General features: G+C 43.8%; 1 protein-coding gene across 2 annotated transcripts in view; it reads right to left on the bottom strand.

Moving 5' to 3' along the window:
- Window positions 1-11612, bottom strand: part of UST (uronyl 2-sulfotransferase) — a 175357-nt gene extending 163745 nt beyond the window's left edge. Inside the window, exon 1 of one of the 2 annotated variants that reach the window (XM_032102171.1) lies at window positions 10937-11612. In XM_032102171.1, coding sequence (XP_031958062.1) covers window positions 10937-11195 — 259 coding nt within the window. In that variant the 5' untranslated portion in view covers window positions 11196-11612. The remainder of the gene's footprint in view (window positions 1-10936) is intronic. The other variant, XM_032102172.1, reaches the window with a different exon arrangement.
- Between the last annotated feature and the right edge of the window lie 2497 nt (window positions 11613-14109).

The raw sequence follows: 14109 nt of genomic DNA, 5'->3' as shown, positions 1-14109 counted from the left end.
ACACCTCCAAGATCTTTCTGTGTATTTCACAGTACCTCAGCCTTTTTCCTTACCTTTTAAGAATGCAAAAGTATGGGCTGCTTATGGGATGCTTCTTCTAAGATCCCATTTTTTTCTGATTTTCAATGCAGAGGTTCAGGTGGCTCTTCTCTAGATGTAGGCCAGCAAAAGAGGCAAGAGTATTTGCTCTGTGATGCAAGCCACTGAAAAAAGAAAATCTGGTTGAAGGAAATAGGACCACCAGTAATTCATGACTGGGAAATCTCCATCTGCTAAATGTGGTTTGGTGTTACAGAGGAACAGAGTAACAAAAGGACTGGGAAACTACCTGTAAACACAAGGGGAACAGAAGGACAAAGAGGTTCTTGGAAGGTAATAAGAGAACAAAAAAATAAGACTGAACAAAAAGACTGCATCAATATTGGCCGTACTTAATGCTCTCTCCTCCTAATTGCTATGAGATAAACAGAGGCATAAAAACATTAATCAGTTTTGTAAACATTCACAAAATTACTGTGTCACCTGAAATCTAACCCAAAACTTGTATATTGTGAGATAATTCTCAAATTCTTTCTGAAACAACATCATAAGGCTTCCCATGCTCCAATCCCTTCAGGACTCATGGCCATTTCAACACAAGTCACTGCCATGAAGGAAAAGCATAAAACTTCATAACCCGGATAGAATAAGAAGACCCCCCAGTCCCTCACAGAAACAATGCAAGCTCTAATCTGAATTCCCAAAGAGTTCCCAAGGTAAAAAGACATATAACTGGAATTTAGATTTCAAAAGCAAGCTTTGAAATCTGGGCTGAAACACCATGTAAAAATCTTTGAGAAAATCAAAGGTTCCTCCAAAGAAATCTGCCATTCCATTAAAAGGCCAAGCAATGACAGAAGCTTGACAACAGTCTCCAGCAGTAATTAAGTAAAAGCTAAGAAACATTCACTTATTCTAACAACTTTGTTGTATGCATTTCAGAAATATCTATTAACAATAACAGTTGTATGGAGCAAGTCCTCTCCCAGGAATGTCCACGACATTCCACATTAGAAAATTAAAAAAAAAAAAAAGTGAAAATAATAAATCAAATCCCCTTGACTAGCAACTGTTCATCCAGGCACCGGCAGCTCATCTCACAGAATTGTCACTTGCCAGAAGTTAGTAACCTTGTAAGAGTACAATGTTATGCTGGCATCCTCTCTCTGGGGCAGCTACATTAAACTGAACCAACCATCCACTTGATCAGCAGAGATTTTTAAAATAAACACTCTCAGGGGTGCTGAAACATACTATTTACTTATGGCAGAGATGTACTGCTTCTTCACTCAAACAGGCACAGACACTACGATCCCCATCCCAGTCTCCTGATGACTTCTACTCTGAATCATTAAGTATGATAAGTAGCAAGCCTTGGCAAGCATCCAAATGTCTATTTCTAAAGCATTAGTACTCAGAAACTGTAACACACACCTAATCATTCTGCTTCCAGGCTTACAAACAAAGCCAAACATCTATTTTCAACACAACAGGGTCTGCTTCCCTCAGTGCAGCTCTAAAGAGCAGGAGAGCAAAATAAATTTCAGTTAAATAATTGCTCTCCATTTCCTATCCACCCCTCCAGTCTCCAAACATCCTCAAACCCAGATTCTAAAACAAAGAAAAACAAATGCCTCATTACATAAACACAAGTTATGCTTGAAAATCTACTTGCCTGCTCACCAATAACAATGAGGAAACATTCCTAGTTGGAAAAAAAAAAATTGTGTCATCACTTTCCACAGCTTTCACTTGAAAGCCATAACCCCCCCCCCCCCAAAAAAAAACCCCAAAAAACCCCCCCCAAAAAACAACTTGAAGAAGCATAAGCTAAAAAAAAGCTTGTGGAACCACTGCTGTACCAGTCAGACTAGGTCTCTTGCAGGCAAGCACCTCTGCTGCCCAGGGAAAGGCAGCAGTGGCTAAGGCAGTGGCAGCCCATCCCAACTTGCTGTTCCCTTCTAAGTTAATGTCAACAGGCTAAATAGACATCTCCAAAAAGGGCTGATCCTGCTTGTATCATGTCTATAATAAACTGTAATGGCCTGGAAATGGCTCTCTCCCCCCACTGATGAGACAGGAAAGGCAGACAAATAGCTGAGAGGATTAATCTTATAGCAAGATCCAAAGAACCTAATTCTCACCAATCTCGAAAGAATTCCTGTCTTTCCTGCCCCCATGGTATGAATGAACAGCACCTACACCCTTGCAAGCCCTAGCTCCAAAACTTACTAGTCCAAAAAAACCCCAACAAAACAGCACAGAAGGGAGACAGGAGGACCTCCCCCTACCCCCAGTTCTTCAGGAGAGACAATCCAAATAAAAGCATCCTCAAGTTACTACAATGCAGTAGCTGATTTTTGTGTGCTCATACACACTCGCATGATCACACAGAGCGGCTACTGACCTCCTTGGCTGTACTTGTAACAGAGGAAACACAGGGCTTTCTTCCACACCACTGCAACTTCAAACAGAGCTCACAGGTGGTCAGCAGCAAGTGCAAAGTCACAACTTCAAAAGAACCCTACAACAGACCTGTTTGTCCAGTCCAAGATGAAAACAAACCCCTACACCTTACCCGAAAACTTGTCTTTGCAGAGAGGGACAGCTATGAAAACAAAACAAACAGCTCTTCTTGAGCAAGTTACAGGAGCTGGAAGCTAACAAAGTGCAAGTAATTGCACATGAAGCTAAGAAAACAACCCAGAAAGAAGGGTTTCCTTAAGTGCTCAAAATTTACTTCCAAAAAAATGCGGTGACTATCATACAAAATACACTAAAGCAATTTCAGTAATCCCAGATTTTTGCTAGACACAAGAGAGAGCAGACGCACTTTTTATTAATGTATGAATTTAAATAATGGGACAGAAAGAATCAATTACCATCTAGAAACAGGGGGTAGAAAAAGAATACCTGCTCAACCATTTTACAGAGTGTTCCCACCAAAAATAATGTAAACCCCAATTCTCTCAGTTATACCCTCATCATATGTTCTACAAATTTTGATAAAAGAGCCCTGTACTTAAATAACAAATGAAGAACTTCCACTTACTGTCACTGGTGATTTTCACATGTGCTACTGATTTCAAAACAGTTTTTACCAGAAATCACTGCAGTACAGTTAGCACAAACTTTAATTCATCTCAGACCCTTTACCAGAGGTAAGGGGGGGGAAAAAATTAGACAGTCTCTATTTTCCCCACAGAGCATGAAGTGTTGTAGCTTCTGTATGAGTTACTTTTGCTACAGTCTCCCATTCTAGCACCCTTCAATGTTTATCATTCTTAGTAAAACCTCAACCAAAAGCAACCTTCCTTCTCCCTAATTTCGTATGAAAATATGAGAACCACTGCAACAACCAGTTTTTTTCCTCCTAACAGTCACAGTTCCTTTTGGCTCAGTACTCTGACAGAGAATGAAGTGCCTGCCATTCACTTAGGGTGAACAAGGCTTCAAGAAACTGCATTTTCACAAATCAAGTCTAAGCAGCGCCACGGGAAACAAGAAATAAATGATTTGGTTACCTTCTCCTGGACATGAAGTCTTCTAGAGGAGGATACAACTAAAAACTGAAACCCTTTGATGAGACTCTGGAAACCAAATATAATAGTAACTCCTGAAGTGAAACTGCACAGAGACTCTGACAGTCAACAGTGGTGACATCCTTGAAAGAAAAGCAGCTGGACCACTGACTTTGCCTCAGTCTACACAGGAGCTCCCTCCTAACACTATCTACTTTATCTCTTTCATACAGCCAGAACCCATCCACAACAAAAGGATTTATCAAAAGCATCTCTTTCCTCTCGGTATTTCTGTGACTGTTACACTACAATATCTCAGACTATCACATCTTGTCACACATTTATCTTCAAAATGTCATGTGGACAAAATGGGGTTAAACACAGAGAGAATTAATACATGACTTGTTCAATGTCACATGAAGTCTGTCAGGGCAGGGAACTGAAGCCTCTCTTATCTCCTCAGGCCCAAGTGGAACATCCCATTTAACAGCAGACTTGCTCCCTCACAGGTGTATATACCACACTGCCATATAACCTGAAAGTAAACCAAAAAAATAAATTTTTGAAAAAGATGTAGTAATATTCCCTTTCATCAGGGACTGAATTAATCCTTTAAATCCCTTGTCAAATGGCAAAGTTGACAATATGAAAAAAGAAATATATACACAGATGCCTATATGCAATTCCTGATTCCCAGACTGGAGTCTGATATTAAAAGCAGAAAACATATTCCTGAATAAATGCTGCCCAATTTTCCAAATATATTTAGAATATTATCACAACACATTCACACAGTCTTAAGCATTTTTTGCTTTGACTTCACTGTACAGAGTGTTTTGGCCAGCCAGCATGATGTAGTCCAGAGTAATCTTCTTGAAAGGAAAAGGCTTGAGTTTTATGACCTTGGTCATAAAATGAGGTGCATTCTAGTTCTCCACAGAGTATTTCTTGACAGCACCATGGGTTAGGCAAAGCTTTGTTAATCTTACCATCAGACAAGCTGTGAGTGATGAGCAGTCTTTTAACAAAAGCTACTTGGAGATGAGGCTCCTCTTTTGTCTTCCAAAAAAGCTCACTTATAACTTGAGAGTTTAGCAACCTAAATGGAAGTCCAAACATATTTTATCTAAAAGATACTATGTATGGCTCTCACAATAGCACAATGAGGAAGTCCAAAGAGGACAGAAAAGCTAATTAAGAAAGGTATACATACAGACTTGTGATTTAGGTTCAGACCATCTCTTTTCAAGGCTTTCAGGAAGCAGCTTCTAAACTGACCTTTCAGTTCCCTACAATGTTAATGAATTTTGAAATGTAATTAATTTCAAGTGTATTGCAACTAAATAATCCTCTCAGGCCACAATCAAAATGCTTTAGAGTACAGAAGAGTTCTCTCTTTTGAGAACAATAAGAAATAAAATCTGTCAGTAAGAACATAACCCGGGCCTTTTTAAAGCATAGGCATTTCAGAAATGGTTATTGTGTCACCACACAGTCAATCTCACCTACAGACCTGACTGTCTTTCCTTGAGGGTGTTTCTCCTACTCACACACCTGAAGAGCCTTCAAAACTGTAAAGGATTCCTGATCCATGCATGTGCAAAACAAAACTGGATGAGACAACCCTTTTCGGCCATGTAAAGGCAGCATGCTGTCTACCTGAAAAAATAAAGATTGCTAGGTGCTTCTATTTTTTAGAAAAGCTTGCCCTGAAGAATTCTGTGCTTTACATCATTCTAGATATCAATGCAGTATTACTAGAATAAAAAACTCAACCAATCCCTCTCAAAAAAACCCAAAAATCCTACTGTTGTTCCTCCCTTCTACAGCTTATAAAAAATTTGTATACAAAACACTGACAGTCACTTTTACTGTTTTCTTTGGATAATCATTTTGTTGTGCCTCTCTTAATAGGTTAACATGAAAAAGTCACACAGGGAAAAAAGAAAACAAAACCAACCAACCAAAAAATCCAACTGCAACACCCTACCAAAATAAAGCAAATTCATACTTCCCCGATTTATGTAAGAAGTTTCACTTGCTGTTTAGTTTAAAATATTTTGGAGATTTTTCTAACAGCCTCCCCAAATACTCAGATTTCTTTCTTCTTCTGTTATGGTTATATTCCCCAAATAAACATAACTGTTTGTTGTGACAACTTTCAAGCTACCAAGCCCACCAAGCATAGCAATTGTTTGAGGAACACAAGCGGACACTTAAGACTTTCATCTTGCACAGGCAACCAAAGCACAAGCAACTTTCACATGCAATCAACCCAGCGTACTTGCTGGCAGGCTCCCAGCAAGTTCAACAGGTGAAATGTTTTAATTGACACAAACAACAAGTTTGCACAGCAAATACTGAAGATCCAAAGGTTTTATTTTTTTATTGGCCATTAGAGGGTTGCTACAAGCCCTCGGAAATTCTCATTTCTGTAATTTGAAGCATGTATGTATCACAAGCCAATGCAGGGAAGAATAAAGCAATACAAAACCACTGCAGTTGCAGGGGAGTGGAGTCCCTAGTGCATTCTCCAAAAGCCACTGGGCTGTTCAAGATTTACGATTTGTGTCTTACTCATCTGAGGGAAGACTCTTCTCACTTCCTCCCACTGCTGGAGTTGGTTTTCGATTAGTGAGCCAGGATTACCTTGGCAGAATCAACAAGCAAGACCTCATTTGTGCAAATCCCAATACCGCAGTTCATTACTGGAAAACCTGGCAGTTTTTAAACCTTCCTGATTTTTGGAGCTCATAGATGGTCCAAGACTGGTATGCACCCCCATATAGCAAATCTAAGCCTACTGGCGACAGATGTGCTTTTAAGTATCTTCCCCAGATTCTTTAGAAATAACCCACATATGTCTGTGCCCTCTTCAATAATTTAATGCTGAAAAACAGGACTCTAGATCCCTCCTGATGGGATGACTACCGTGTGAAACTTGAGCCGCGTCACTGCAAGCCACATCCAGAACAGACAGCAGGAACCATCAGCTTTCCACAGACCTTTCTGTACTCTGAATTACTGTAAACTTGAAGTCAGAACAGAATAAATGATGAAACACAGCCTCGTATCTACTACTCTACTCTCATTTGCTCTGGATGACTCTGGTATAAAAGAGATGGCGATGTGAAGTGGAAATACTGAATACAGTTACTGTCTACCCTACAAACTGCCATAATGTTTTTCCAAGATTCTCTCCAATCAGTATGGCAACCAAACAAAAAGAGAGGCATATATGGACAAGACACCAGAGAAGCTGGCCTGGGAGAGGAAAAAAAAATTACTAATAGTCTGAATATTCTGAAAACACACTCATCTTCCCCACCTCCAAAGGAAAGTTAATAGAACTAGCAAACTTTCACACTTCATTGCTTTGAAAATCAGTGTATACCTCCTCCACAGCATACGATGCAGGCTTAAGAAAAAAATGAAAGTTTTCAAACCAAGTGTTTTCACAGTCTTGATTTTCTTTTATGTACACACCTGCCTGATGCAGGTGTGATTTCTATCCAGACCACTACTGACGTTTTGTGTTGTTACTCAGGAACTTTCTTTCAAGTTCTGAGGTAAAAGAATCCAAGCATTCACCTCACAGTAACATAACTAAACTTGAGCAATGCACTGAAACTTGCAAATGCAAATAAAAACCCTGAAGTCAGACAAGACAACCCCTCCCCACACTATGGAAGGCACAAAATAGCTAGAGAAATTAATACTCCCTTTAGGCGACTCCTTGATTTTGTAGATTTAAACACAATGAGAGCAACTGCAAAATTCAAGCACTGCAAACACAGTTTACAAACTAACTGCTCATTTTTGTTCGGAGATGTAAATTTTAACACCATATATTGTGGGTTAGAAGGACTACAAGGAAAGAGTTGCTTGTACACTGAATCTGTGGCTTCAGAGGGGAAAAAAGTTTAATTTTTTTTAATGTCATGAAACTTCCAACTGCTGTATAAAACACACATTTACACGTACAGCTTTGGTAGTTAGCAGGACTGGATTTCCAATACCTATTCCTCCAAGCAGTTCTGTTAGCTCCCTGGAAGACAATAAGCCTTCTAGTCACAAAAAAAATTGTTCCTAATTTGAAAGCCTTCCCAGATGGATACCTCAAGGAGCACACACCACTCTTGTAGAACTTGCACTCACTTAAAAAATTTAAAAAATAAAACGTTCTGCAATGTCACCCACATGGATCAACTTTGACAACCCAAATGAAACTGTAGACCAAGGAAGTATAAAGTAACTTCATGAAGTTGCATGCAAACAGACACCTTAGCACCCAAAGTAGGTCCCACTTGTCTGCAGAGGCAGCAGCACAGCTTGCTTAGTGGGTACTAGGACTCCAACCAGCCACGAGGACTCTGCTTCCCTCTCAGCCACCAGCCCGGTGCAGGATGTTAGGCAAGTCTGTATCTCCTTAACATGCCAGGTCACTCAGGCACAGAAAAGAAATTCCTACACTAATTCACAGAACAAGTGCAGAGGTTCATTGACAGAGATTAACAGATCTGTCTACTTTTTCCTGTGAGAATCCTGCACTTCAAAAGAACCCCAAAACATTTTCAGTAAGACTGTGCTCCATCCCCAGAGGCTCATCACATTCAGGCACACACAACAAAAGGCTTTTCTGCACTTGCTGAGCACCTCACAAAAATTATCATGACCCATTCTCCAAGACGCAGTGATTTCCAAGCCTTTCATCTGCAGGTGTCAGAAGATGTTCCAGCAGACATGCAACTACTGGCTAGAGTGGTTAGGGTAGTAGATGTTAGTTTTACTTCCCCCATCCCTCAAAAGCAGTCAAAAGGCCACGAAGTAAGAAGCTGAGTAACACCGTTTTTCTTGCAGTCTATTCTCAGCCAAGCTAAACAACATTTATCCTTGAAGAAGATTAAAATTTTAAAAATTGACAAAAACTTCCCTCTGAAAACCAGAGATTGTGTTTAATCCCACTAAAATACCAGTCAACTGCAAACATAGTCTTCTACCAGCTGTGCCTCTTTAGTCTAGAAAAGAGAGGACTGAGAGGGGATCTCAGTAATGCGTGTAAGTATCTCAAAGATGGGTGCCAAGATGATGGTGTCAGACTCTTTCCCATGGTGCCCAATGACAGAACAAGGAGCAATGGCCATAAACTGAAACCCAAGAAGCTCCACCTCAACATGAGGAAGAACTTTTTTATGTTAAGAGTGGCAGAGCACTGGAACAGGATGCCCATGGAGGTTGTGGAGCCTCCTTGGCTGGAGACACTCAAAACCCACCTGGATACATTCCTGTGTTGACCTGCTCTAGGTGACCCTGCCTTGGGAGGGGAGGTGGACTAGATGATCTGTAGAGGTGCCTTCCAACCCTAGAAATTCTGTGATTCTAGGGTGGAAAATTTTTCAGTTTCCTCTTCAGTGAAGGAATTTCTTCCTAATTGTAATATTAAAGGAAAAAAAAAAAAAGTCGTTAAAACTCAAGCCAAAATTGCTGTTGTGTTTGTGAAGTAATATCCAAAGCTTTCTTCTTCTTCTGTTTTCACTTGAATTTTCACTGGCTTTTTACAGCTGAATCACAGAATATAACATTATCTGGAAGTGACTTCTGTTCTCCGGGTCCTACTTCCCCAACAAAACACGGACAAATCAACTTGGGCAGCTCAGGGGCTTGTTCTGAATATCTGCAAGGACATCCCAACCTCCCTGGGTAGCCTGTTCCAACATCTCACACACTCACACACATCTCATTCCAGCTCCTCTCACACTGAAATTTTTTTCCTGATATCTCACTGGAATTTCCCTTGTTGCAACTTGTGTTTGTTGTCTCTTGTTCTACTGCCTCTTCATGCTCTCTCACTAGTTAACTGAAGACTGAAGACGTGGGATAGTTTTCCCATAAAGAAAAGAAACACACACACACAGGGCTGTATTCTCAAGATGTTCATAAAATATGTACACATAGAAAAGGATTTTATTTTTCTGAAATACACGAACTGTATTTTTGTTTGCAACCTAACATTGTCTCTTACAGCTTGTCCTTCTGCAGCATGTACCACCAAAGCCTTACCTTCACAGACAAGTAAAACAGAGCGGCTAATGTGGTAAAAACTCACACCACAAATTATTTTGTAGTAATCCTCTTATATTGAGAAACACTCCAGTTTTGTTCCCTATTTCATATCACAGAATCACAGAACTGAACTAAATGGTCTTTAAGGTGCCTTCCAATCTAAACCAATCTCCCTGCTATGGGCAGGGAACACCTTCCACTAGACCAGGTTGCTCAAAGCCGCATTCAGCCTGGCCTTGAACAATACCAAGGATGGGGCATCCACAGCTTCTCTTGGCAACCTGTTACAGTGCCTCATCACTCTCATAGTGAAGAATTTTCTCCTAACAGCTAAACTAAATCTGCTCTTTCAGTTTAAAGTCATTCCCCCTTGTCCTACCACCACCTGAACTAGTCCTGCCAGTCTAAGGTACTCACTCGACCTCACGATAAACTCTTTTTCACACAACTCTGCTGAGCAGGGAAGCAACATTTAGCAATGCGGACACTGAAATGAAAATGACAATGAAAAATCACTTGAAAACCCGTGGTCAGCATGAGGATGAGAACTACAGGCCACAGCGTGGGGCTTGTACCCGCTCCTCCGGGGCACCTCCTTGGGGGTTGTGCAGGCAACCAGGTTGGCAAAGTACCAGAGTGAGCTCGAGTGTTTGAGCGCTGCTGCACTGACCCTGCTAGCACACCCTTCTCTCCAGACGCAAACCTGCTGCACGAGGATGGATGCTTGGTTCACAAAGTGCAGCTGGGGTTTTTGGTTAGTTGCGGTTTGTTTGTTTGTTTCTTTTTTAGTAACACCGTCTTCTGCTGTGGGCCACCCGTACCCCGCCCCTCCTCTCCGGGGCACAGCACACGGTGGGGAGGCGCTGACAGCTCAGGGCGACTGCGCCCGAGCTCCCCGCGGGGTGCGACCCGCAGGCAGCGAGCGCTGCCCTCCGCTCCGCTCCTCCTCGGACCGACCTGGCGGCCCGAGCAGCCGGCACACCGCGCTCTGCCACGGCCACCGGGAACACAAAGAGCCGCCCTCGGGCGCAGAGCGGTCTCGGGGCTGAGAAAGTATTGAGGGGACTCTGCCTTCGCCACCAGCATGAACTTGTGGCAGGGCGCTCGGCTCTCGGGGCGCCGCCGACCGGTCCCACTCCGGTGTCAGCGTTTACGGCCCCGCGTCCCGCCTGCCCACCCTGCCCGGCAGCCCCGGCCTCTGGCCGCCCCTGCCCCACGGCCGTGTCCCCGGCGCAGGGAGAGGCCCCAGCCCAGCCGCCGCGGGAGGTGAGGGAGAGCCGCAACAAGTCCCCGCCGCCGCCGGCCGCCCTTACCCAGATAGTGCCGCAGGTCCAGCAGAAAGTGCGGGGGGCCCCCGTTGAGCTGGTAGAAGAGGGAGCCCAAACAGAAGAGCAGCAGGGCGGCCATGCAGAAGCCGTAGTCGCGCAGCGAGAGGAAGGGCAGCAGCGAGAGGGGCCGCCGCCTCTTCAAGCCCCCGCCCTGGCCCGGGCCCCCTCCCGCCGCCGCCGCCGCCGCCGCGGGCGACCGGGGCGCCGGGCATTCCCCGCCGCCGTGCTGCTGCTTCTTCTTCATCCTCCCCTTCGCCGCCGCCGGCTCACGCAGCCCGCCGGGGGAAGCGCATCCTCCATCCGCCTGCCCGACTCCGGCTGCCCGCGGCCGGGAAAGTTCCCGGGAGCTCAGGGGATCCGTCCAGTCCCCATCGTAGGCTGCCCTCGGCTCCGCGGCAGACAAGAGTCCCCGGTGCTCCTGCGGCGGCGGCTGCTGCTGCTGCTGCTACGGAGCGCCGCTAAGGGGAGAGGAAGGAGGTGGTCACCATCTCGCTCCCTGGGGCTCTGCTCCGCTCCTCTCCTCCTCCGCCGCCGCTCTCGCTCCTTCTCTCCGCTCGGCCTCTCGCCCCGGTGTCAAGTTACAGCCAACGCTCCGCCGCCGGCCGCCTGCAACTCGCGGCCGACTTGTGTGCGCTGCCCGGCCCCGCCGCCCCCGGCCCGGCCGGCCCCGGGGCCCGCCCACGCCGGCCCGCCCCGGCCCGCCCCGGCCTCGGGTCCCGCCCCGGCCTCGGGTCCCGCCATGCGCCCGCCGCCTCCGCGCCAGCGACCCCTGCGGGCGCCGCCGCCGCGCGGCCCCGCCGGCACAGCCCACCTGCCCCGGCCCGCCGGGCTTGGGCATCGCGGGGTGTGGAGCAGAGCCTAACGCGGCGTTAAGGTCCGCTGCTTTTATCGTCGTGTAACGTCGTTCATGGGGGACGAAAGCGGCCACTCTTCTCCTTGCAGCTTTGTTAGGGTGATTAAAGCGGAGCTGTTGTCTACTGGGGACAAGGCTTTAGACAAGTACAGAAATTACAAAATTAAGATTGCACACACAACCTTAGTTTGACCCCCTTGTACATATGGCTTATGATACAGCCTCTAATTACTCGATCATGCTATTTTTCCTAGACAGCCGCTTCCAACCATGTGACTGGCAGATGAATGGCATTCTCTCGGCACTGAGCTGTGTAATAGCTTCATCTTCTTTATACAACATATGTCTCCAATGTGTCCTTATGGCTTATTTGAAGCTATTCTTGTTCTTGGGCATTGTCTGATGTAGAAATACATTTCATTCCCCCATGCAGCTGTGCTGCCAGTGTAGAAGTGGAGGGAGAAGAGCTTGGGGTGGTAATGCTGGTTCACCATTTTGTTTTATGGACCTGGCTGAGATTGGGGGTATTTCCCAAGATCCCACTCATGGAGTCACATGAGACTCTTAATTTCTAAGGAACAGAAAAATTCTATTCGCTGTGGTTTGTAAGAAAAATTGGAAATCAGGAGCCAAGTGTAACTTGCCATGTCGGAAATTAAAAAGCAATCACACTTTCCTTTTAAGGCTTAAGAAAAAAGTATTCTGGTTTAGGGGACCTGACTCATAATCTTTGCACACTTGCAGCTGGAAATTTTGCTCAGGACACGGCATTCAGATGTTTTTGCCCTGGAAGGCTTGGGTAAATGCTACCTATGCTACTGGTTTTGATTCTTTGGTTGGCAACCAGCAGCAAAGGGTAATATATGGAAATTAATCTTGCTGGTGTAGTAAGAGTACAAAGACTCCAATGATAAAGAACCATTCCCATTGCATTCCTTGATAAAAAGTACATACTGCCTGAACAAACAGACCTTCTTAGTTTGGAGAGGAATCTCCTGGTTTTAGTTACACAGTTCTATGACATCAATGCACAGATCCTCTGCAATCTTACATTAAACCTGTAGCAATGGCAAAATTAGGTATGACATACCATTTCTGAAAAAGAGACAGTAACAGGATACAAAAAATAAGCCCACTTTGGGCTAAACCTTTAGGGCTCCAGTTCACTTAAAACAGAAATAGCCAACACCTATCACCAGATAAAGTCATAACTCTAATTGCATGGTTAAACTACCACTTCCTAATTCTCATAAACATGTCTTTGAAACACTTAGGAAGTACTCGGGGGCTTGCTTACCATGCTCTGCTTCCATGAACGTTTTAATGTTTTATATTCTTTTGAATAGTTCAGTATCTACTGTCTTGTTTGGATGACGGCACTGCAGATTTGGTTAATAGTGCTCATTGCTGTTGCAGATGAGAAACAGATAAGCACTTACACTGAATGTTTGAGAAAAAATGGATGCTTTGATGAGAAGACAGACAACACCTGTAAGGTGAATCAATAAATCTTTATTTTTCTGGTTGCAAAGAATGTCTTTGATCTCTAGGCAGAGATTTAAAAAAAAGGATGGAAAAAGAGACCAATCAATGGAGCAAAATTAACATGGGAAGACTGTACTATGGAGAGTTCTTGCCATATTTCTAAGCATCAACAGATTAAAAAAGAAATCTCTTGTGAGGAAGACAAAATAGAAATCTTTGTTGTTGAAACATATGCTTAAACATGTGAATTAGCTGTAAAATTATTTACTTTCATATATACAAACTATCACACCTATTATTATAATGCCTGGCTAGGGCAATGTGCAGGAAAATAAATGCAATTACTTTCTACTATAGCTTGATACGATGCAACTGTTTTCCTATTTTTAATTCCCCTGCTACTCATCTGCTTTAACAAAACCAGTATGATTTTGCATGCACAGCATAAAGCACTTAAAAAAAAAAAATATATATATCCTTAAATTATTATGTTCCGTTCACACAAAACCCCCAAAGAATCCAAAACACAAGCCCCACATGAAAGTAATATTATGGTTTAAAAGCCAAGTATTGACACTTTAGAGTAGGCCAAAGGTAAGAGTTTTCAGACGAACTTGTTGTGACTTGTAGAGGGTATGACTTACAACTTAGCCTTTAACTGGGTGATGATACTGTTTTGCTCAGAGGACCCCTGCCTTGCAGAGTGCATGGGACAGACACTGTTCACTGAATGTGCAGCCTTTCAGTTTATGTTTAATCTCTTTGTTCAGCATATGTCCTCAAGCTTTGTTTAAAGCTGTTTAATCCTGCTTGTAGTGTG

Source organism: Corvus moneduloides, chromosome 3 (genome assembly GCF_009650955.1).
Source record: "Corvus moneduloides isolate bCorMon1 chromosome 3, bCorMon1.pri, whole genome shotgun sequence".
Lineage (NCBI taxonomy): Eukaryota > Metazoa > Chordata > Aves > Passeriformes > Corvidae > Corvus > Corvus moneduloides.
Note: the sequence above shows the minus strand (reverse complement) of the source record. Positions and strands in the feature narration are given on the sequence as shown.